The sequence below is a fragment of the Ascaphus truei genome, chromosome 4, assembly GCF_040206685.1.
Source record: "Ascaphus truei isolate aAscTru1 chromosome 4, aAscTru1.hap1, whole genome shotgun sequence".
NCBI classification, from domain to species: Eukaryota; Metazoa; Chordata; class Amphibia; order Anura; family Ascaphidae; genus Ascaphus; species Ascaphus truei.
The window spans coordinates 106,559,557-106,585,467 of NC_134486.1; the positions used below are offsets into that span (position 1 = coordinate 106,559,557).

The 25,911-nt window shown below is 47.1% G+C and overlaps 1 protein-coding gene across 1 annotated transcript in view; it reads left to right on the top strand.

The window, feature by feature from the left end:
- The window catches only part of ANAPC1 (anaphase promoting complex subunit 1), a 73,480-nt gene that overhangs the window by 40,694 nt on the left and 6,875 nt on the right, over positions 1-25,911 (top strand). Inside the window, exons 34-45 of the mRNA XM_075596352.1 lie at positions 1-58; positions 339-415; positions 1,366-1,456; positions 1,581-1,634; positions 2,574-2,767; positions 4,860-4,946; positions 5,420-5,537; positions 6,253-6,330; positions 7,932-7,999; positions 18,086-18,224; positions 22,266-22,352; positions 22,980-23,075. The exon at positions 1-58 is cut by the window's left edge and continues 17 nt beyond it. Of these exons, the coding sequence (XP_075452467.1) occupies positions 1-58; positions 339-415; positions 1,366-1,456; positions 1,581-1,634; positions 2,574-2,767; positions 4,860-4,946; positions 5,420-5,537; positions 6,253-6,330; positions 7,932-7,999; positions 18,086-18,224; positions 22,266-22,352; positions 22,980-23,075 (1,147 nt within the window). The remainder of the gene's footprint in view (positions 59-338; positions 416-1,365; positions 1,457-1,580; positions 1,635-2,573; positions 2,768-4,859; positions 4,947-5,419; positions 5,538-6,252; positions 6,331-7,931; positions 8,000-18,085; positions 18,225-22,265; positions 22,353-22,979; positions 23,076-25,911) is intronic.

Below are 25,911 nucleotides of genomic sequence, written 5' to 3' on the forward strand. Positions count from 1 at the left end.
TATTTTATGGGATGACATTCTGCCAAGTTCTCAGTGGGTGAACAGCAATGTGCCTCAAGTAGGTATAGAGACATTCAGCCTTGTGGTAAAGGCATTTGGCAATGATCCACCAGATTATGGTTGCATCTCAACACCAGCAGTCTATATATTGGACAAATTATCTTATCTGGGTGTCTGGGACATCAATGGAGTTCCTCTTTTCCCTGTGCCTGCGATGTCAAGAGGGGTCTATAAGGGTTAATTCCAGAACTTGTAAATTTCTTTTTTTTTAATGTTTTTTTTTCATTGTGCAATCCTTTTTGATGTGCAGCATTTTACACCGACTTTTCATTTTGTAGATCATCATAGAAAATAGCATATCGCTTCATGCTACCGAACTCCCCACGTCCGAGGATTTGAACTTGGAAACGTTGGCGTAAGTACCATGAACACTTCTTGGAGAAAGGCGTCGCTAATGTCACCTAGACGTTGGGAGGGCAGAGAATTAAACGGTTGCATCACCTAAAATGTTTTTTTATTTTTCTTAATGCATGGAACAACCTTACGCCTTTTATTACAACATCCCATTGTCGTATTTATTTTACATGAAGTTGGTTCTCTTTCAAGCCACCATCTTCACTTTAAATGTTACCTAAACCAAGTGGCCCCAGTTCCGGAGAGGTGAGCCTGGGGTGCACTTGGGGTCCACTGGACGAATTGGGGAAACAATCTAGCCGCCTGGGGCAGGACTCGCTCCAGTGGCTATTAGAAAATGAGATCATATTGCAGCTTGCTTCCGGTAATTACGACGGCCAGGATTGTAGTCCAGCACCATATTTGTAGTTTTTTTTTCGTGTGTGTCAAAATCTGCACACAAAACCCACAAATATCTTCGGAACTGGGGGGGGGGGGGGGAACACAAATCTGCACCTGGGCGCCAGGTTAGGCAAGATCAATAAAAGAGGTTGCTGCTGTAAACAAGAGGAATGTGACACTGTAATCTTAGTTTTCTTTATTTTCATATGTTCTGAACCCCGCTGTCAGGTTTTTTTTTTATAACATGCCACAGTAGCAGAAGTGCTCAACCCCAGTTCTCAAGCCCCGCCCCGAACAGGTCAGGTTTCCAGAATATCCCTGCTTCAGCACAGGTGGCTCATGCATCTGTGCTGCAGCAGGGATATCCTGAAAACATAACCTGCTGGGGGGGCTTGAGGACTGGAGTTGAGCCCTCCTGCTCTAGAACATTGACATGGCATACATGCATACGCATGTTAAAGTTTGTAATAAAGTCAGTTTAACTTGTTACAATTAAGTTTGATCATTCGTGTGAAGTTGTTTTTTTCCCCCAGTAAACTTGCATACAAAGTTTATTTATTTATTTTCCAGACAAGCCCATGTCTACATAATCGCTGGAGCTTGCTTGGCTTTAGGTTTTCGATTTGCCGGATCTGCAAACTTGGCTGCATTTAACTGCTTGGTAATACACCCAGTATATATTCTGTTTGTAGTACAATTACAGTTTTACTCAATATGAGCCTTTTGTTTATTGACATTTTTTTACAATAACGTGTTTATTTTTTATTTTTACATGTATGTTACAGTGTAAATTTGCGAAGGACTTCATTGAATGTTTGTCCGCTCAAGCTGCTAGCATAGTAAGTTTATTTATTTTTTTACTCTTCCCTGAATTATTACAGAAAATGTATGTTGAGGTTTAAGTTACTTGATATGTTTATACCATCAAGCCAAACGCTCACTGACCCTTTAAAATGCATTGTGGTGTTTTTATTCCTAGAGGTGAAGTACAAATATAACCGACGTTATTGCAGCCCGCGGCGCGCGGCAGCGGGACCTGCACAATGCACCAGGAGAAGTGGTCCTTGTTTTTAATCATCCGCGTGAGAGAAGGCGGTCGGGCGATCGTGCTATTCGTGCTATTTTATCCGTGGTACCGCGCCACGGGTTGTAATAATGTTGGCTGCATCTGTAGGAGACACAACAGCCACTCCGATGCATTGCAGGTTGTGATACCGTTTTAAGAGGCCATTAATGTTCTTCGTGCCTGAAATTATAACGTATAATGCGGTCACCTAAAGCACCTGTGAGGTTTCAAAAACTCTGTACAGTAATTTCTACCACAAAGGACCCTACTGTTTAAAAGGTACCACAAACTTCTATTAAAATGGCTCAGGCAGCACGTTTGTGCTATTCATTCATGTGAGGGGAAGTCCTGTGAAGCAAACATTTGCAATGCTTTTCATGACCCATCTAGTGCAGTGCACTATGCCAGTGGTGTGCAAACGGGGGGCGTGAGATTTCATAGGACGCTGCAGGGTCACGTGATGCCACGTTGCTGCCGCGTGACGTCAGAACTCCAGAGCCAGGGTAACGGGGGGTGGGGGAGGGTGCGAGCAGGGGGGAAAAGATTGCGCACCCCTGCACTATGGTATATGATACTCGCTAATGACGGTTTTCATGAATTAACTAGGCCTGTACATGTCTGTCTTGTCGAAAGGCACAACTCCTATGCTTCGGTTTCAGATAAATGCGTTGAGATAATAATGACATTTCTCCCTTCTCGTGTCTCCTACAAGACGGGTCACTATAACCTGGAGACCTGCCTGAGTGTGGTGCTGTTGTCTCTTTCCATGGTCATGTCTGGCTCTGGGAATCTGCGGGTCCTGCAACTGTGTCGTTTCATGCACAAGAAAACGGGCGGGGAGATGAACTACGGGTTTCACCTGGCCCACCACATGACCCTAGGGATGCTGTTCCTGGGCGGGGGGAGGTGAGTCTGACACTCCTAACGTAAATAACGTCTACACCCACAGGAAGCGCCTTAGAAAAGCATTGCGACTGTGACCAACGTCGAAGACGTGGTAAACATTAGGCCAAAAGGCTCTTTTAGAACCCAGTTTAAACATTTGTTTGTGCTAATAAAATAGATTGGAAAGATTTCGTCAGATAAGCAAACGGAGAAGGAGGTAGAAACCAAAACACGGAGAATTAGTCCCAGATTTGTACATGGGAAAAGTAGTGGTACAGGTGTAGTAAAAATGATTTGCCTCCGCTGGCGTGTTCCGGTGGGATATTATGCATTATCGCTGCCATTGAACCCTATGAAAACTCTGATCGTGTGCGTCAGCGGGTGCCTTGACCGTGGCTATGTCTGGTTTCCATACCCCTGCGTTCCACCGCTGTAATGTTCAGCTGGATGACAGATTGAAGAAGTTATTGCAATTGTATGTATTTTTGATTTAAAAAAAAAATGAACAATCTTTTGGTGCTGAGCCAAGTACATTTTTGTTACTGTTCATTACAATGTTCCGCTTTCAAACGACCGTTTCGCTAACATGTTACTAACGAGCGGTTTCCATTCCTCCTGTTATCTAATCTCTGTGCACTGCTTGTCTGATGGGTGTCATTGTGATGACATTTTCCCACGACTACAATTGTTTTATTGCCATTATCTTTCTATTACACGCTCTGCACAAACTTCATTGTAAAATCCGTTCTAATTCTGAAAACACGCCAGTGGAGGTTATTTAAAAAAATTATTTAATTAATCCAACATAACTGAAAAGGAGGCACAAGAAACTCTCCTACGCGTTTCGTACCCTAAGGTACTTTATCAAGGAGTAAACAAACAATACCTGCAGTCTCTTTTTATATCTGCCTGTGTGACGTTTCGCACCAGAAAACGTCACAACGCCACGCACACACACGCCCCCTCTGACGTCAGACACACGCGCGGAGAAAATGGAGCACACACAAAGCAGGGGAACCATGACAACTCTTATACAAAACAAAAGCAAACCCAACACGGACTCAAAACCAATCCGCACAAAGGGGACAAAACACAAAGCGTCAACACAATAACATTCTCACAGTTCCATCTGCAGCATGAATCTTAGGGACAAACATGTAGGGGAAATACACAACATGACAATAATATAAACATCACAAAACAATAAAGATAATGTATTTAACACAAAGTACCTCCCTTAAAGTTATACGAAAAACCTGTGCATGGATGAGCATATCGAGAACTTAGCTGACACGATGCAGAAAATACCCACTTGTCTACCACAACTGCATTTATTTTATGTCGATTTTATGCTCTGGCAATTGTCCAATTCAATAAAGAAAGTTAAAACTAATTCTATAGATTTTTTATTTTTAACAGTACGTATACTACACACACACCACACACACCACACACACCACACACCACACACCACACACACACACACACACACACACACACCACACACACAACACACACACACAACACACACACACAACACACCACACACACACACAACACACACACACAACACACCACACACACACACAACACACAATGTAAATATATATGCTTTTCTGGAGGCAGTTTGGGCATGCATTTTATAAGCTAATAAACTTGCAAAACTATGAAAAACATGTTATGTACAGTGTCGTGTCTCAGTGCTTTTACTTCCTTCCCAATATGTCATCAAGTGGATGTGGAGCTTTAGAAAGGATTTCCCCTTTGACCTCACCAGAATGTTCTCCGTTCTGTTGTCCAAGAATTTGAGATCCAGACACTACATACTGAGTTTTACCAGAAAATGACCACAGATGTCACCAGATGCTTAAGTAACGGTGAATTGTGCACATTTTAGGGAGGGCTCCAGACCTGGAAAAGTGGGCTTGCAAAAACGGTAAAATCACATCAAATTAGGTCGCAATTAACTTCCTCCTGGAGCACTGTTGGCATGCACACAGCAGTCATAATGTGTTATAACCGTCAATGACTGTATGGTCAGAGTTGTGTAGAGCAAAATATGCTTCCCAGTTTAAAATGTTTTGCCTCGTTTTTGTTGTTGTTTATTTTGCAGGTATTCTCTGAGTACGTCAAATTCTTCAATAGCCGCCCTACTTTGTGCTCTTTATCCTCACTTCCCCGTCCACAGCACCGATAACAGGTAAGAGACACACACGTGGGATTCCCTGAGTATTAATGCCTTGCTAAAACACCATTTGCTGCCAGACAACCCCGCAATTTCACTCTAACGCAATGCATTACCGGGACCTCTGGCAGCAAATCGGCTAATCGTGGATCAATGCCTGTTACCTTACCAAGCGACATGGCGCTATGCCCTGCAATCAAAGCGTAATGAAATAATTACAGTATAGTTGTTAGAATACAAATGGAGCTACATTTGGTGTATTCAAAAAAACATATATAAATGTGTACCCTGCGCATAGATTGAAAGCGGGTGGTCTCAGGGTAGAATACACCCTGTTGTTAAATGCGTGAGCTGGGAAAATTCTACGCAGTAACATCCCCAAGTGTTTATCCCATAACATGTGTAAATAAAGTTGATTCTCAATGTAAATTGGCAAATATTGGAACAGGCGTTTCCGCATCACCCTCCCATGTGTTTTATGTAAACAGGTATCACCTGCAGGCTCTGCGCCATCTCTACGTGCTGGCCGCTGAGCCCAGGCTCCTGGTGCCTGTTGACGTGGATACAAACACACCCTGTTATGTGCTGCTGGAGGTTACATACAAGGTAAAAGGGGCCCACATGCAAACGGCCACACGTGTAAGGTGAAAAGAATTAGGGCAAATGGGGAGAGTCTGTAACTTCAGTAATTATACACAACATCTGCAAACACACAGGTTGTGCTTACATGATGAGCAGTGGCATACACGTGTCTTAGATGTATGTTCAGCCAGAGAATGTGCCCATAGGAGTAGTTTGATGGTAAAAACACGGCCTTTGAGGTGGGTAACCCCGGTTTCCACTTTGTGTGTTCTTGAGCGAGTCACTTTAATCTCCTTCACACATCAAAATGAGATGGTAAAGTCTTTGAGGAGTCATTGTGCCCGTCAAAATTATATGTACAGCACCGCTTACATTGTTGGAGAAAATACTATTATAGAGAACTAATACATTAATTTAGCATAGCAGCACTGTATCTTCCTTATGGAAAAATAGATAGCAGAAGGGGAATTTCACTGAAATCTGAAAAATGACTGTAACGAGCGGCATTTTACAATGTAAATTATTAAAATAATCTTAATGGCCGCAATCGAGGGTTATTCACAGGGATTCAAGAACCGTTCCAGCACGGTGTGGACAAATCACTTGTTTGCTAAATAGGTTGTGTGGTTGCATTTCTTGACTGCTGTAAAATGCATGAACATCCCTTAATCATCTCCAAGGATCTGTGACTGGCCTCTAAACGTTTAACTAAATTAACCTTCTCATTTTTCATTCAAAGGGAACTCAGTGGTATGAAGAAACCACTGAAGAACTTATGGCACCAACCCTCCTGCCAGAGCTCCATCTGCTCAAACAGGTGAAGTGTTGCTGTAAGATTGTTGTGTAATACTGTATAGCCAGGAAGCTGAAATACGCTAATGTTGACCAGGAAAACAAAATGTCATAGGCCTATTGTGTCCTATGTATGTGCAGTGTCTGCCGTGAGTGCCTTCACGTCAGTTGCCCTTCTGACGTACAGATGTAGCCAAAGTTCTTGCCCCAGCGTGGGAAATAATACGGTAGCCCCACCCCGTTCTCCCGCTGGTATGTTGTATGTGTCCCGCTGCAACCTGAAGTTTACTGACGGTTTTGCTTCACTCCCCAAGCCGGGTCTCTTGCATAACCGGTGCTCGGGCATGGTGCAGACATGCATACATATGTTTCTTATCACCGGAGCAGAGCAAGTAAGGTCATTTATTCAGAGGGCCTGTTGTAAATGAAAGCAAACGAGCATTATCTTTTTGGCATGTTAAATATATTACTGCTCATCTCAACTTTGCCCTAATTTGAACAGCACCTTTATTGTTTATGATTAATACCAATTTTTTAGAATATGTAGCTTTACTCTAATTTTTAAAACAGAAGCAGTGGCTCAGCAAGTAAAGACACTGATTATGTAAACAAAGACACTGAGTTTGAATCAGAGGACATATAAGACAAAAAACTGCTGACAGTTTTAATGTTGTACATAGTGTATTATAATATGAATTCCAGGGGATAGATCCCTTATAATGTATAATAATATGTAGTACAGTACAAAGTTCAGCTAGCACTCTTACCTGAGATTACAGAATATACAAAATACAATAAGATCAAGGTATAATAGTCCCAATGATATAAAACCTCAATAATCATATATCATCTGTTGATCAGTGTATAAAAAACAATGGAGTCCAATTGAGTCAGTATATGCGAAATGCTGCTTCTTGGAACGGATCCAACCTTCTGGTCCGGATAAGAACTATAGAAACAAAAGAAAAGAAAAAAAAGCACAAACCCCATAGTGCAGTCTGATCAGGTTTATGAAAAGAAATACGGTTAAAAACACTTACAAAAGTAAGTAGGTATCAGGCACATCAGTATGTAGAATAGTCTGGATTGAAGTGTCCACCGGAACAATTGTATTCCTCTCGTTATCCTGCCGGGAGCTCCTTCTCGAGAGGAGGGCAACAGATATTGTATATAAGAATATACTCCGTTCTAAATAACAATCAGTGCAGTTTTCAGTTCCTGTACTGGAGCCGGTATCCGTGGAGGCAGAGAAACTATGTTCCTTTATCTCATAGGGATTTAAATGTCCTGCATCACATGGGCCAATAGGAAGCCGTGACATCATCCGGTGCAGCTTCCTATTGGCCCGTGTGACCTGGACCTTTAAACTCTGCAGAGATACCGGCACACCTTATGGAGGTAAGTATCTGTGGAAGCAGGGGGTCCCCAGAGCTGACATTAACACAGTTCAGCTCAGAAGAAACCCCCCCCCCCATCCCGCTTCAATCCTGTAATTAAAAAAATATATATATTATTTTTTATTTAATCCGTATTGCTGCTTTAATGACAAAATGTGTTTTCATGGTAACATTCGCCAGTGCTCACCCTGATCTCAAGATGTTGTCTTACTTCTCTTTGCATTACCAGATTAAAGTGAAAGGCCCACGGTACTGGGAAATAGTGGTCGACATGCGCAAAGGAACACAACGCCTGAAGTAAGTAGTGAGCTGCCACGAGGTTATCTCCTACATTTCCTACGAGTTAACCCCTTGCCTGCTTAAGCAGCTCTGGGTCCTTCAGAAGAAGCCGGGCTCATGATATTTGATCTGTGTCCCCTGTGTTTATTCCTACATTAGGCAGGGAAATGATGCAAAGAATGGGTGCTGGACATGTCATATTCATTGAACTGCGATGGGTAGAGGCTTTTTATCTTTGATCATTTAGAGCAGTCTGGTGCACTCCAGCCCTAGCTCTGCAGCCACTGAAGATCAGGAGACTAAGGTCTCGCGCTTATAGTTACCTCGCACGAGCCAGCGACAAAGCACGTGGCGCACGCGTGCCGTGGCACGATCGGTGAACTCTGCTTCTCTCTCTGCTGCAGGAGATTTTCAGGAGACAGGGAGGTGTGGCACGTGACGTCACGCGAGCGGTTCGGCCTCATGGGCTGAACCGCTTCACGTGACGCTGACGTCACTTGGCCATCACTTGGAGAGACAATTTCATTTGTCTCTCCTGAATTCTGTCGCGGTCGCAGAGCACTATGCACATCTTGGTGTATGTATTGGCAGCGCGTGCAGTCGCGGTAACTATAACCGCGGCCTTACACTGTACAAGTTGGGATTCATATTGTAGCAACAGACTGAGGTCCTAGTGCAGGGGTGGGCAACTCCAGTCCTCAAGGGCCACAAACAGGTCGGGTTTCAAGGATATCCCTGCTTCAGCACAGGTGGTGCAGTCCGACTGTGCCCTGAGCCTTTGATTGAGCCACCTGTGCTGAAGCAGGGATACCTTTGAAACCTGACCTGTTGGTGGCCCTTGAGAACTGAAGTTGCTCACCCTTGTCCTAGAGCAACAGCAATTGGCATACTTTCATGGAGCGTTCATGGCAGAAAGCTCTGCGTCACCAGTTTTAATAATATATATAATTATTATATTGGGCAACGTTTATTTGCACTTTTTGCATAATGTTAGAAATGTGCAAAGTGGCAAAGAAATATTGACTGAGTTTAAAATAATAAGGGAATAATTCTAGATCGTGTGATGCGGCCATTCAGAATTTTGGACGAAAATCCCGCTTGAGTTTATTTATTACACTATATATGCGGTGATGTGCAGCACCTTCTATTGTCAAAGCTTGCACTAAAAGCCCAAGGAAGTGGTCACAAAATATACTCGGTAATATCTGCCAACATACGAGCAATCTGTGGTTGCTGGCCAAGAAATTAGCAATCTAATTGTGTAAACATAACCAGGACATACTTAAAAACGAGAGGTAACTCTCAATGTGTTACTTCCTGGTAAAGCATTTCTATAAATAAATACTTAAAGCAAATATTTGTTTACCTTTTGTTTCTTTCAGTGAAGGTGGTTCCTCTACACTTATCCTGCCCTGTCCCTATTAGGCTGGGGCCATGGTGCCTTAGCCTGTGCTGAGGCGTGCGCCGCCGTGACGTCACCCACTCGAAGCGGGTGCGTTTTTCGGCCATGGTAAGCGTGCCGTCCGTGGGCGTGTCAAGGGGCGTGCCAGTTACGTCACGGAGCTGGTTCGCCCTCATTGGGCGCACCGCTCATGTGACCGGCCTGTCATGCCAAGAAATCAGTTTGAACTGATTTCTTGTGCGACGCGCGCCCGCTTCCGCCAGCATGGACGCGAACACTGCCTTAAGGCAGTTTGTTCGCTCAGCGGTACCATGGCCCCAGCCTCAGGTTATAAAGGTAGGGAGGTTGATGGGGAGGGGTTTCAATGTGCAAACTCTTGTTGAACACAGTGACCTCAGATAAAAAGGAGCCTAGAAGATGCCAACCCCTTCCCATGTCTCAGCTTGCCATGTTCACAAACCAACTTTAAAATAAAAAATCTGTATATACATGTATGTGTCATATTTTGCTTTAAATGAAAAAAGCTATCAATCACTCGGATGTACAGTAACCCCATAAACATGTTACTGTCACCAGTAAACTTTGGTTCTAGGAGGAACTGACCCATTTAAGCTTTGGACCCTGTTAAATCCATATTTGTGCAGTTATAGTGCTTTCCCCACAACCTGGTATTACTGTGTGCACAGACTGCAGCAATATCCGGCTGTGGGTATCACTGTGTGCACAGACTGCAGCAATATCCGGCTGTGGGTATCACTGTGTGCACAGACTGCAGCAATACCCGGCTGTGGGTATCACTGTGTGCACAGACTGCAGCAATATCCGGCTGTGGGTATCACTGTGTGCACAGACTGCAGCAATACCCGGCTGTGGGTATCACTGTGTGCACAGACTGCAGCAATATCCGGCTGTGGGTATCACTGTGTGCACAGACTGCAGCAATACCCGGCTGTGGGTATCACTATGTGCACAGACTGCAGCAATATCCAGCTGTGGGTATCACTGTGTGCACAGACTGCAGCAATACCCGGCTGTGGGTATCACTGTGTGCACAGACTGCAGCAATACCCGACTGTGGGTATCACTGTGTGCACAGACTGCAGCAATACCCGGCTGTGGGTATCACTGTGTGCACAGACTGCAGCAATACCCGGCTGTGGGTATCACTGTGTGCACAGACTGCAGCAATATCCGGCTGTGGGTATCACTGCGTGCACAGACTGCAGCAATATCCGGCTGTGGGTATCACTGCGTGCACAGACTGCAGCAATATCCGGCTGTGGGTATCACTGCGTGCACAGACTGCAGCAATACCCGGCTGTGGGTATCACTGCGTGCACAGACTGCAGCAATATCCGGCTGTGGGTATCACTGCGTGCACAGACTGCAGCAATATCCAGCTGTGGGTATCACTGTGTGCACAGACTGCAGCAATATCCGGCTGTGGGTATCACTGCGTGCACAGACTGCAGCAATATCCAGCTGTGGGTATCACTGTGTGCACAGACTGCAGCAATATCCGGCTCTGGGTATCACTGCGTGCACAGACTGCAGCAATATCCGGCTGTGGGTATCACTGCGTGCACAGACTGCAGCAATATCCAGCTGTGGGTATCACTGTGTGCACAGACTGCAGCAATATCCGGCTGTGGGTATCACTGCGTGCACAGACTGCAGCAATATCCAGCTGTGGGTATCACTGTGTGCACAGACTGCAGCAATATCCGGCTGTGGGTATCACTGTGTGCACAGACTGCAGCAATATCCGGCTGTGGGTATCACTGCGTGCACAGACTGCAGCAATACCCGGCTGTGGGTATCACTGTGTGCACAGACTGCAGCAATACCCGGCTGTGGGTATCACTGTGTGCACAGACTGCAGCAATATCCGGCTGTGGGTATCACTGCGTGCACAGACTGCAGCAATATCCGGCTGTGGGTATCACTGCGTGCACAGACTGCAGCAATATCCGGCTGTGGGTATCACTGCGTGCACAGACTGCAGCAATATCCGGCTGTGGGTATCACTGCGTGCACAGACTGCAGCAATATCCGGCTGTGGGTATCACTGCGTGCACAGACTGCAGCAATACCCGGCTGTGGGTATCACTGCGTGCACAGACTGCAGCAATACCCGGCTGTGGGTATCACTGTGTGCACAGACTGCAGCAATATCCGGCTGTGGGTATCACTGTGTGCACAGACTGCAGCAATACCCGGCTGTGGGTATCACTGCGTGCACAGACTGCAGCAATACCCGGCTGTGGGTATCACTGCGTGCACAGACTGCAGCAATACCCGGCTGTGGGTATCACTGCGTGCACAGACTGCAGCAATATCCGGCTGTGGGTATCACTGTGTGCACAGACTGCAGCAATACCCGGCTGTGGGTATCACTGTGTGCACAGACTGCAGCAATACCCGGCTGTGGGTACCACTGTGTGCACAGATTGCAGCAATATCCGGCTGTGGGTATCACTGTGTGCACAGATTGCAGCAATATCCGGCTGTGGGTATCACTGTTTGCACAGACTGCAGCAATATCCGGCTGTGGGTATCACTGTGTGCACAGACTGCAGCAATACCCGGCTGTGGGTATCACTGTGTGCACAGACTGCAGCCATATCCGGCTGTGGGTATCACTGTGTGCACAGACTGCAGCAATACCCGGCTGTGGGTATCACTGTGTGCACAGACTGCAGCAATACCCGGCTGTGGGTATCACTGCGTGCACAGACTGCAGCAATATCCGGCTGTGGGTATCACTGCGTGCACAGACTGCAGCAATATCCAGCTGTGGGTATCACTGCGTGCACAGACTGCAGCAATATCCAGCTGTGGGTATCACTGCGTGCACAGACTGCAGCAATATCCGGCTGTGGGTATCACTGCGTGCACAGACTGCAGCAATATCCAGCTGTGGGTATCACTGCGTGCACAGACTGCAGCAATATCCAGCTGTGGGTATCACTGCGTGCACAGACTGCAGCAATATCCAGCTGTGGGTATCACTGCGTGCACAGACTGCAGCAATATCCGGCTGTGGGTATCACTGCGTGCACAGACTGCAGCAATATCCGGCTGTGGGTATCACTGCGTGCACAGACTGCAGCAATACCCGGCTGTGGGTATCACTGCGTGCACAGACTGCAGCAATACCCGGCTGTGGGTATCACTGCGTGCACAGACTGCAGCAATACCCGGCTGTGGGTATCACTGTGTGCACAGACTGCAGCCATATCCGGCTGTGGGTATCACTGTGTGCACAGACTGCAGCAATACCCGGCTGTGGGTATCACTGTGTGCACAGACTGCAGCAATACCCGGCTGTGGGTATCACTGTGTGCACAGACTGCAGCAATACCCGGCTGTGGGTATCACTGCGTGCACAGACTGCAGCAATACCCGGCTGTGGGTATCACTGCGTGCACAGACTGCAGCAATATCCGGCTGTGGGTATCACTGCGTGCACAGACTGCAGCAATACCCGGCTGTGGGTATCACTGCGTGCACAGACTGCAGCAATATCCGGCTGTGGGTATCACTGTGTGCACAGACTGCAGCAATACCCGGCTGTGGGTATCACTGTGTGCACAGACTGCAGCAATATCCGGCTGTGGGTATCACTGTGTGCACAGACTGCAGCAATACCAGGCTGTGGGTATCACTGTGTGCACAGACTGCAGCAATACCCGGCTGTGGGCATCACTGTGTGCACAGACTGCAGCAATATCCGGCTGTGGGTATCACTGTGTGCACAGACTGCAGCAATACCCGGCTGTGGGTATCACTGTGTGCACAGACTGCAGCAATACCCGGCTGTGGGTATCACTGCGTGCACAGACTGCAGCAATACCCGGCTGTGGGTATCACTGCGTGCACAGACTGCAGCAATACCCGGCTGTGGGTATCACTGTGTGCACAGACTGCAGCAATATCCGGCTGTGGGTATCACTGCGTGCACAGACTGCAGCAATACCCGGCTGTGGGCATCACTGCGTGCACAGACTGCAGCCATATCCGGCTGTGGGCATCACTGTGTTCACAGACTGCAGCAATATCCGGCTGTGGGTATCTCTGAGTGCACAGACTGCAGCAATATCCGGCTGTGGGTATCACTGCGTGCACAGACTGCAGCAATATCCGGCTGTGGGTATCACTGCGTGCACAGACTGCAGCAATATCCAGCTGTGGGTATCACTGTGTGCACAGACTGCAGCAATACCCGGCTGTGGGTATCACTGTGTGCACAGACTGCAGCAATACCCGGCTGTGGGTATCACTGTGTGCACAGACTGCAGCAATACCCGGCTGTGGGTATCACTGCGTGCACAGACTGCAGCAATATCCGGCTGTGGGTATCACTGCGTGCACAGACTGCAGCAATATCCAGCTATGGGTATCACTGCGTGCACAGACTGCAGCAATATCCAGCTGTGGGTATCACTGTGTGCACAGACTGCAGCAATATCCAGCTGTGGGTATCACTGCGTGCACAGACTGCAGCAATATCTGGCTGTGGGTATCACTGCGTGCACAGACTGCAGCAATATCCGGCTGTGGGTATCACTGCGTGCACAGACTGCAGCAATATCCAGCTGTGGGTATCACTGCGTGCACAGACTGCAGCAATATCCAGCTGTGGGTATCACTGCGTGCACAGACTGCAGCAATATCCAGCTGTGGGTATCACTGTGTGCACAGACTGCAGCAATATCCGGCTGTGGGTATCACTGCGTGCACAGACTGCAGCAATATCCGGCTGTGGGTATCACTGCGTGCACAGACTGCAGCAATATCCAGCTATGGGTATCACTGCGTGCACAGACTGCAGCAATATCCAGCTGTGGGTATCACTGTGTGCACAGACTGCAGCAATATCCAGCTGTGGGTATCACTGCGTGCACAGACTGCAGCAATATCTGGCTGTGGGTATCACTGCGTGCACAGACTGCAGCAATATCCGGCTGTGGGTATCACTGCGTGCACAGACTGCAGCAATATCCAGCTGTGGGTATCACTGCGTGCACAGACTGCAGCAATATCCAGCTGTGGGTATCACTGCGTGCACAGACTGCAGCAATATCCAGCTGTGGGTATCACTGTGTGCACAGACTGCAGCAATATCCGGCTGTGGGTATCACTGCGTGCACAGACTGCAGCAATATCCAGCTGTGGGTATCACTGCGTGCACAGACTGCAGCAATATCCAGCTGTGGGTATCACTGTGTGCACAGACTGCAGCAATACCCGGCTGTGGGCATCACTGTGTGCACAGACTGCAGCAATATCCGGCTGTGGGTATCACTGTGTGCACAGACTGCAGCAATACCCGGCTGTGGGTATCACTGTGTGCACAGACTGCAGCAATACCCGGCTGTGGGTATCACTGTGTGCACAGACTGCAGCAATACCCGGCTGTGGGTATCACTGCGTGCACAGACTGCAGCAATACCCGGCTGTGGGTATCACTGTGTGCACAGACTGCAGCAATATCCGGCTGTGGGTATCACTGCGTGCACAGACTGCAGCAATACCCGGCTGTGGGCATCACTGCGTGCACAGACTGCAGCCATATCCGGCTGTGGGCATCACTGTGTTCACAGACTGCAGCAATATCCGACTGTGGGTATCTCTGAGTGCACAGACTGCAGCAATATCCGGCTGTGGGTATCACTGCGTGCACAGACTGCAGCAATATCCGGCTGTGGGTATCACTGCGTGCACAGACTGCAGCAATATCCAGCTGTGGGTATCACTGTGTGCACAGACTGCAGCAATACCCGGCTGTGGGTATCACTGTGTGCACAGACAGCAGCAATACCCGGCTGTGGGTATCACTGTGTGCACAGACTGCAGCAATACCCGGCTGTGGGTATCACTGCGTGCACAGACTGCAGCAATATCCGGCTGTGGGTATCACTGCGTGCACAGACTGCAGCAATATCCAGCTATGGGTATCACTGCGTGCACAGACTGCAGCAATATCCAGCTGTGGGTATCACTGTGTGCACAGACTGCAGCAATATCCAGCTGTGGGTATCACTGCGTGCACAGACTGCAGCAATATCTGGCTGTGGGTATCACTGCGTGCACAGACTGCAGCAATATCCAGCTGTGGGTATCACTGCGTGCACAGACTGCAGCAATATCCAGCTGTGGGTATCACTGCGTGCACAGACTGCAGCAATATCCAGCTGTGGGTATCACTGTGTGCACAGACTGCAGCAATATCCGGCTGTGGGTATCACTGCGTGCACAGACTGCAGCAATATCCGGCTGTGGGTATCACTGCGTGCACAGACTGCAGCAATATCCAGCTATGGGTATCACTGCGTGCACAGACTGCAGCAATATCCAGCTGTGGGTATCACTGTGTGCACAGACTGCAGCAATATCCAGCTGTGGGTATCACTGCGTGCACAGACTGCAGCAATATCTGGCTGTGGGTATCACTGCGTGCACAGACTGCAGCAATATCCGGCTGTGGGTATCACTGCGTGCACAGACTGCAGCAATATCCAGCTGTGGGTATCACTGCGTGCACAGACTGCAGCAATATCCAGCTGTGGGTATCACTGCGTGCACAGACTGCAGCAATATCCAGCTGTGGGTATCACTGTGTGCACAGACTGCAGCAATATCCGGCTGTGGGTATCACTGCGTGCACAGACTGCAGCAATATCCAGCTGTGGGTATCACTGCGTGCACAGACTGCAGCAATATCCAGCTGTGGGTATCACTGTGTGCACAGACTGCAGCAATACCCGGCTGTGGGCATCACTGTGTGCACAGACTGCAGCAATATACGGCTGTGGGTATCACTGTGTGCACAGACTGCAGCAATACCCGGCTGTGGGTATCACTGTGTGCACAGACTGCAGCAATACCCGGCTGTGGGTATCACTGTGTGCACAGACTGCAGCAATACCCGGCTGTGGGTATCACTGCGTGCACAGACTGCAGCAATACCCGGCTGTGGGTATCACTGTGTGCACAGACTGCAGCAATATCCGGCTGTGGGTATCACTGCGTGCACAGACTGCAGCAATACCCGGCTGTGGGCATCACTGCGTGCACAGACTGCAGCCATATCCGGCTGTGGGCATCACTGTGTTCACAGACTGCAGCAATATCCGGCTGTGGGTATCACTGCGTGCACAGACTGCAGCAATATCCGGCTGTGGGTATCACTGCGTGCACAGACTGCAGCAATATCCAGCTTTGGGTATCACTGTGTGCACAGACTGCAGCAATACCCGGCTGTGGGTATCACTGTGTGCACAGACTGCAGCAATACCCGGCTGTGGGTATCACTGTGTGCACAGACTGCAGCAATACCCGGCTGTGGGTATCACTGCGTGCACAGACTGCAGCAATATCCGGCTGTGGGTATCACTGCGTGCACAGACTGCAGCAATATCCAGCTATGGGTATCACTGCGTGCACAGACTGCAGCAATATCCAGCTGTGGGTATCACTGTGTGCACAGACTGCAGCAATATCCAGCTGTGGGTATCACTGCGTGCACAGACTGCAGCAATATCTGGCTGTGGGTATCACTGCGTGCACAGACTGCAGCAATATCCGGCTGTGGGTATCACTGCGTGCACAGACTGCAGCAATATCCGGCTGTGGGTATCACTGCGTGCACAGACTGCAGCAATATCCAGCTGTGGGTATCACTGCGTGCACAGACTGCAGCAATATCCAGCTGTGGGTATCACTGTGTGCACAGACTGCAGCAATATCCGGCTGTGGGTATCACTGCGTGCACAGACTGCAGCAATATCCGGCTGTGGGTATCACTGCGTGCACAGACTGCAGCAATATCCAGCTATGGGTATCACTGCGTGCACAGACTGCAGCAATATCCAGCTGTGGGTATCACTGTGTGCACAGACTGCAGCAATATCCAGCTGTGGGTATCACTGCGTGCACAGACTGCAGCAATATCTGGCTGTGGGTATCACTGCGTGCACAGACTGCAGCAATATCCGGCTGTGGGTATCACTGCGTGCACAGACTGCAGCAATATCCAGCTGTGGGTATCACTGCGTGCACAGACTGCAGCAATATCCAGCTGTGGGTATCACTGCGTGCACAGACTGCAGCAATATCCAGCTGTGGGTATCACTGTGTGCACAGACTGCAGCAATATCCGGCTGTGGGTATCACTGCGTGCACAGACTGCAGCAATATCCAGCTGTGGGTATCACTGCGTGCACAGACTGCAGCAATATCCAGCTGTGGGTATCACTGTGTGCACAGACTGCAGCAATACCCGGCTGTGGATATCAGAGTAACACACTGCAGCAGTACCTGGCTGCGGGGAAAGCGGTGGTCGGCACAGGGGAGCTGCCGCTGGTGTTATCTTCCCAGAGTCGCTACAGGGAAGGTGAATTGCGCTACATCTGTACGCTGCAAAGTAAAGCTGATGAATAACATATTGGTCTAATAAAATATCTCAAGAACTGGGGGGGATGCATAATCGCTCAAGCATGGTATGATCCATCAAAATGTCTCTTTGGGCTGGCATGTGATCAGTGAGGGAGTTGTGCTTTAAAATGCATTTAAAGCCAATCGGGCACTAATGCACACAAGCTCCCATTCAAGTCAATGGGCATAACCCTCCAAATAACAACCAGATTTGTATGCTTTTACATAGGAGTCAGTTGATTTTCCGTTTCCATTGATTTCAGGTCAATCCTCTCTAAGGACGGAGTGCTGTATGTGAAACTACGTGCGGGGCAGCTGTCCTACAAAGAAGATCCCATGGGCTGGCACAGCCTTCTAGCTCAGACTGTCACTCGCAGAAATTCAGAGGCCCGTTCCTTTAAGGTACCAAAAATGAAAAGGAAGTATTAATCTTCCCCACAGCTATCACACCACAGCCTGCTATACTGAAAATACTCAAGCAGGCCAAGTAAAACTCAGAATAAGATGTAAGGGGCAGTTCTACATGGCTAACAACAATACCCAATGCACATTCGATATGACAAATTATTGAGTTCATTTATATATGTTTTTTTGGGTCATTTTGTACAATATTTTGGCCAAAACATGTTAAGCCTGCAACCACATCAAGGTAACCCTATCAGCAGGTTCCTACATTCCCAATTGTATACACTGTCCTCTGTATTTCCTCCTCTGCATAGAGAAAAAAAGAAACAAAACATTGGCCTAGTCAATAGCATGGGAAGCTTGACATATGCCGTACCTAAGGAGTTAACATTTAGCAGCACTATATTTGATTTGCTATTCTATGTGTGAGCTACAGTACAGTTACCTGTACAACTGGTAAAAAAAAAAAAATTAGGTGCACCAAAAATTAGTGAAAAGAAAAAGTGCAAGAATAAATTCAGCTGAACCCCGTTATAATGCGGTGCTCGCGGTCCACACGATGCGATCGCGTTATAACCGGGGGGAAAAGGGCCCGATCAAGTGTTCTGCGTCCGCCGGAGTGGGAGAGCTGGGATAACTCTATCAGCTGTCCGTGAGTGTGTGAGTGTGTGAGTGTGTGAGTGTGTGAGTATAAACCCCTCGCTTGTAGATGGAAAAATATATTCAGCTGTATGCAGACTGGGCAGCCTTCATATGGTGCGTAAGTGACAGTCACCTGATGCACTCACAGTACAACTACTCAGTCAGAAAGCTTAACCCTATCATTGCGTGTACAGTAGGTCTCTGTCTTCAGCACTAGATAGGCGCTAAGAGTAGTTTTTTTTTAAGGATTGCCACAGCATAACAAAGAAAGATCCTTAAGATTTCATGAGTTGGTGTGTGGAAAATAGGCAAGAACAATGCGATTGAAATGTTAGGAGATTTCTATTAAGATGGAGCAAAAGTTTTAATTTGTTTTAATTTGTGTTAATTTGCCTCATATGCATGAAGAATCTGGAGCAGAACTCTTGAAGTTAATGCCGCCTCTGACCTGGTGGACTGAATTGACAAATTTCTTCTGCATTATATAATATTACTCACTCTGTATTCTAATCTCCTAATTTTTCCGGCTCTTCTTCTCCGCTCGGATTTTTGGCATCTTCTTAACTTCTGCCCCTGTGAGCAGCGCAGACTTCCAACGTCAGAAGCGAGACACAGAACGACATGGCAGGGAGGGGACAGGATATGCATGGCGGGAGTTGTAGTCTCCGGACAGTAGCCTGAGCCCTAGAGAAGCATCTGAGGTGTCGCGCGTCCCGATAGTTGTATGTCACAAGTCCCCGCGCAGGCACGTTGATAACACTGTGTTAGAAGTTCTCGGCGTGAGTGATGCTGGTTGCGTTGCGTCCTCAGGTAGGAGATCTTCTAAATCGGGAGCCACGCTCAGACCGCGTTATAAGCAGATCCGCGTTGTAGCAGATCGCGCTATAACGGGGTTGATTTGTATATATTTCCCAATCTTATTGGGCCGGCCATCGGCCGTTTCACCGCAAAGGTAAGTCCCTAACATTAACCCCTTACCCTAAAAACCCTCAATCTCTTACCCTAACCCGTTAACCCCTAAACATAATCCCCAATCGGACCCCTTAACCTAAAATCCCTAACCTGTTAACCCTAAAACCCCTAAGTCCTTATCCTAAAACCTCTCATGTTAAACCCAAATACTAACACTCATCCCTCTAACTACTTACTTACCTTCGCAACCGAAACCACTAACGTTAAACCCAAATACTAACATTAATCCCTCTAACCACTTACCTTTGCGGTGAAATGGCCACCGGCTACCTGTCCCCTGCAGCTGGTCGGCAGCAGCTAAATGCCAGCAGCTGATTGGCTGTGGCGAGATTGCCGCGCCGAAAGGTCTCAATCCGGCGGAGATGGTAGTGGTTCATGCCGGGTTGCAGCAGCGGGGGGATTAAAACGTCTCGTATGTTCCAAGAGGTTTGGAGCGGCAATTTCAAAACCGGTACAATCGAGACGTTTTACTCACCCCTTTTGGAGACCGGGACAAGGCCTCAAAAACCAGTACTGTCCCGGTCAAACCGGTACGTATGGTCACCTTAAACAAGACAGACTTTTTGTTATATCGCCTACAGTACTTTTTTATGACAGACGCCGTTAGGGGCTGGCCTATGTAAAAAGTTAATGGGTTAGTGATCGTATGCAAGAATCAGGAATTTGAGTTAAAGGCATTTTCTTATCTGACGCAATCCTTTTTGTAACATACAAGACTTGGGTATTGATATTTTTAAGGGTGCAGTTCCGTGGTTTGGAAATTTGTCATATTTTTTAAACAACTTAACAATGTAAATGTCGTTTTGTTTGTTTGTTTTTTAAACCTGGTTGTTTGTTTAAGAAACATGTTGTTTTGGTTTCGTTAGAAATTAAGATAGAAATCTAGCATCAAGGTCTCTAAATGGGGGAACGCTTGACAATCAAAGGTTTCCTCTCATGTTAGTCCAGACTGTCTGTGAGAAAAAGATAAGAGGGAAAGGGAGGCTCTGGCTGTGCAAACTCTGGATGAACACAAAGCTATCAGACTCAGAAGTGAGTAACAGAAATGTTGCTCTGCGTTGGTGCTGTCCCGAAGTAATGTTGCACTGTAAAGCTTAAACTCTTGCAGCCGTCTGTCATAGGGACTCCACTACCCCCTATAGAAAAGTGAGCTCCTTTGCAGGAGACTCACAAAACAGAGAAAAAGATTGGCAGAAGGCGCACTGAGCAGCTAAAAATATCTTTATTAAAAAAAAATAAACACACAAGGGGTTAACATACAAGATAAAACCAAAGCATAAGCAGTAGTTACAATGCTAAAAAATGATAACAATAATAGTGTATATATATAAATAAATAAACTCACAATTGCCCAAAAAGCAAGGGATAGCAAAGGGAGTAACCTGAGAAAAGTCGCCCCTCCCATGTCTTAGCTCACCATGTTTACCAAGTAACTTTAAAAAAAAAAACAAGTTTCAAAATATAGCTGTCCTATATACAAACCCCCCCATTAGGCTATAAATGTAGACAGACCTACTGCTTTCGGCACTGGGGCAAGCCGGGGGCACGAGACCATGGAGATCCCTACGCTAGAGCAGGGGTGCGCAATCTTTTTCCCCTGCCCCCCCCCCCTGTCTGCACTGCCCTCCTGTTTGCGCCCCCCCCCCCCTCCTTACTATTTCTCCGGTGTCAAATGATGCAGCGGGGTCACGTACATCACGTTGCCATGGTGACGCGACGTCGCGTGATCCCGTGGTGTCATTTGACGCGGCATTTCCATGGCGACACGTCGCCGGAGACAAGGTAGGTGAAGTTGCAGAGGCCTTGGGAGAGAGCGCGGGGCCTCTGCGACTGTCGCGCCCCCCTAACCCTGAAAAATCTCATGTCCCCCAGTTTGCGCATCCCTGAGCTAGAGGATTAACACTGCGGGGGGGTTCCTATCCAACAGCAATCCCCCTCCTCAGCGAGACACTGTCTCCGACGCCGTGGTCTTCCGCTTTTCCGGTGTTCTAGGTGGGCGGTCCTTGATAAAGTACCTTTGTACGAAACGCGTAGGAGGTTTAGCTCTGTCTACATGTCTTGCCATCAGAGCCTTTTTTACATTATTTGGGCCCTACTCCCTTCGTTTTTGTTGTGCGCTGCCTCTTCTATATCTCCGAGGTGGGGACAGTACTGTTAAGTAAAAAACCTGGCTGCAAACACCTTACCCTCTTCTTCTGTCCATTTGTTTGTTTCCGTTTCGTTTGTTCTTTCTTCCACTTAAGGCAGAGCTAAATTAGCCTGCTTACACAGAGCAGAAATAAACACTGATTTACAGTTTCCTTATACAATCACTTAAGATCAAGTTTTGCATTGCATATACATATGGTGTACAATAATATGTCTTTGATAACAACCAATAATAGAACAGAATGTCCCTCTCATTACCATTTCTTTTTGCCCTAGCCGGAGGCGATTTCATCTTTTACATCTGACCCAGCACTGCTTTCATTTGCTGAATACTTTTGCAAACCAACAACAGATATGGGTCAGGTAAACAGTTTCCACATGTTGATTGCCTTCATTATTAAATGTTTCATGTTTTTGTCTTTTTAATGACAAAGAAAATCTGCATATATTCCATTATCCTTAACCCCTTATAGTGGAAGTTTTTTTGTTGTGTTTGGTTTGTGACCTGTGTTGCGCGCACGCACACACACCCACACACACAATGCGGAACCAACCTCGGACTGACATGTCCTCAAGTAGGCTGCTGGCTCTGTATTTCTTTATCCTAGGTTTTTCTCTACATACTTGCTCAAAGCAGTAAGCTAAAGCTTTATGGAAATCGATGTTACAATTGAATCCGGGACCCCAAATTGACACAATAGATTTGTATGTACACAGTCATAATCTTGAAAATATGGGTGCGCAATGAATTGCTGTCCTCACTGGCAGCAAATGTAGTAAAAACTGTAGATTTTTGGTGTTTGTGCTAAATATTACAGCTTCCTCTCAATTCCCCACTAATACACACGAGTTACCCAGATGTCTGGCACACCTTGCTCTGTAACGCTTGCCTACATTTCACAAACGAAGATATGGACATTTTGCATGTAGTGTAAATGAAACTGCAAAACTGTCACTTTCCCAAAACCGCCTATTTTTTGTGCTTTTCAGAAACAAGAAATCTTGGACCTGTTTTCTTCTATTCTATACGAGTGTGTGACGCAAGAGAACCCCGAGATGCTTCCTGCCTACATTGCAATTGATCAGGTAAAGGCATCTATCACATTCAGACTGCAAACCTGGGGTATTTTTAAAAGGTGTTTACCCTGGAAGGGATGTACCAGCGCTACCTGTCCTGGTAAGAACCTTGTGAACCAGAGGGTCACCGCGGCTGAAATGAACGTGGTTCAGCATGAAGTGAGCACGCGAAACTTCTCCTTTAAGTAGAATACATGCTTTGTTCACTTCTTTTCTCATCCACCACTGAATGGTTTTATTGACAAAGATACTCTCTCTCTCTCTCTCTCTCTCTCTCTCTCTCTCTCTCTCTCTCTCTCTCTCTCTCTCTCTTCTTTCTTTCCCCCACTCCCCCTCCTCTCCCCATCATTAGAACCTTTAATAAGAGCGGCATTTCTTGTTCTATAAGGTGCACTTCTAGTAACTGTTAATGCAAAGCAATACTTAGGATAAGTACACCCTACTGCTAAGTATACTCTAGTCCTCTAATTACCCCAGTTTATCATGGCTGCTTCGCATTGATGCTATATACCCCACTCAACGCACAATAGGTAAACCCTTTCTGTGGGGAATGGCTGTCATCTGTTATGGGTTTGTGAGTAATGGAAACGAAAAGATTTTTCTCGGTACAAGTGCTTGGCAAACAGCCGTAATCCCAAAGGCTGACCTGATACAGAAGTCTGTATGCATGTTTGGATTACTGCAAATTAGTGTCATTTTAAGGCATTTGGAAAAGTAGTTTTATTTAGTGCTATATGCTTTTTCCAGCTAATTTTGTGTTGAGAGTTTGCAAATGTCAAATTATTTGGTAAAAAAAATAAGCTCTGAAGTTAAATCTCTCTCTCAAAATAAAAAGAGATTCACACACATTGTATTGTATTGTATTGTATGTCTTTATTTATATAGCGCCATAAATATACATAGCGCTTCACAGTAGTAATACATGTTGTAATCATATAAATAACAAATACTATAAATAACAGGTCATGGGAATAAGTGCTTCAGACATAAGAGTAACATTAAGGAAGAGGAGTCCCTGCTCCGAGGAGCTTACAATCTAATTGGTAGGTAGGAGAACGTATAGAGACAGTAGGAGGGGATTCTAGTAAGTGCGTCTGCAGGGGGCCAAGCTTTATGTATCATGTGTCCAGGATTATCCACAGTGCTATTCATATGCTTCTTTAAGCAAATGTGTCTTAAGGTGGGTCTTAAAGGTGGATAGAGAGGGTGCTAGTCGGGTATTGAGGGGAAGAGCATTCCAGAGGTGCGGGGCAGTCAGCGAGAAAGGTTTAAGGCGGGAGAGGGCTTTAGATACAAAGGGGGTAGAAAGAAGACATCCTTGAGAAGACCACAAGAGTCGGGATGGTGCATAGCGAGAAATTAGGGCTGAGATGTAAGGAGGGGCAGAGGAGTATAAAGCTTTAAAAGTGAGGAGGAGAATTGAGTGTGAGATGCGGGATTTGATCGGAAGCCAGGAGAGGGATTTCAGGAGGGGAGACGCGGAGACAATTTTAGGAAAGAGTAGAGTGATTCTGGCAGCAGCGTTTAGTATAGATTGTAGGGGAGACAGGTGAGAGGCAGGGATGCCAGACAGCAGGAGGTTGCAGTAATCGAGACGGGAGAGAATGAGGGCCTGAGTCAGAGTTTTAGCAGACTAGCAACAGAGGAAAGGGCGTATCTTTGTGATATTGCGGAGGAAAAAGCGACAAGTTTTAGAAACGTTTTGAATGTGAGGAGAATGTCAGAAAGGAATCGAGTGTGACCCTTAGGCAGCGTGCTTGGGCTACTGGGTGAATGATCGTATTCCCAACAGTAATGTGGAAGGAGGTAGTAGGGCCAGGTTTGAGAGGAAGAATAAGGAACTCTGTTTTTTGCCATGTTAAGTTTCAGTTGGCGGATGGCCATCCAGGATGATATTCCAGAGAGACATTCAGAAACTTTGGTCTGTATAGCAGGTGTAAGGTCAGGGGTTGAAAGTTAAATTTGTGTCGTCAGCATAGAGGTGATATTTAAACCCAAAATATGTGATTAGGTCACCTAGAGAGTGTGTAAAGAGAGAAGAGAAGTGGTCCCAGGATAGAGCCCTGGGGTACCCCCACAGAGAGAGATCGATAGAGGAGGAGGAGGTGTTAGCAAAAGAGACACTGAAAGTACGATGGGAGAGGTAAGAGGAGATCCAGGATAGAGCTTTGTTCCGAATACCAAGCGTATGGAGAATGTGGAGGAGAAGAGGGTGGTCCATGGTGTCAAATGCTGCAGAGAGGTCGAGTAATATGAGCAGAGTGTAATGACCTCTGTCTTTGGCAGCATGGAGGTCGTCGGTTATTTTAGTGAGGGCTGTTTCAGTAGAGTGAGCAGTGCAGAAGCCAGATTGTAGAAGGTCTAGAAGAGAATAGGTGTTGAGAAAGTGTAGCAATCGGGAGAATACAAGACGTTCAAGGAGTTTGGAGGCAAAAGGCAGGAGGGAGACAGGTCGATAGTTAGAAGGACAGGTAGGGTCAAGCTTGCTGTTTTTTGAGCAATGGTATCACGGTTGCATGCTTTAAGGAGGATGGAAAAGTACCAGAGTAGAGGGAAGAGTTAAAGATCTGTGTGAGCATAGGGATTATAGAAGGAGCAAGAGGTTTTAGGAGATGGGAAGGAATGGGATCAAGAGGGCAGGTGTTAGAGGGAGAAGAGGAGATCAGCAGTGACACATCCTCCTCCGAGATAGCAGGAAAAGAGTCCAGAAAGGCAGGAGGAGAGTTAGGAAGCGGTGTGGGATGGGAGGAGGCAACAGATGGGATGTTCTGACGTATGGATTCCACCTTTACCTTAAAAAAGTCAGCAAAGTCCTGAGGATAGATGGAGGAAGAAGAGGAGGCAG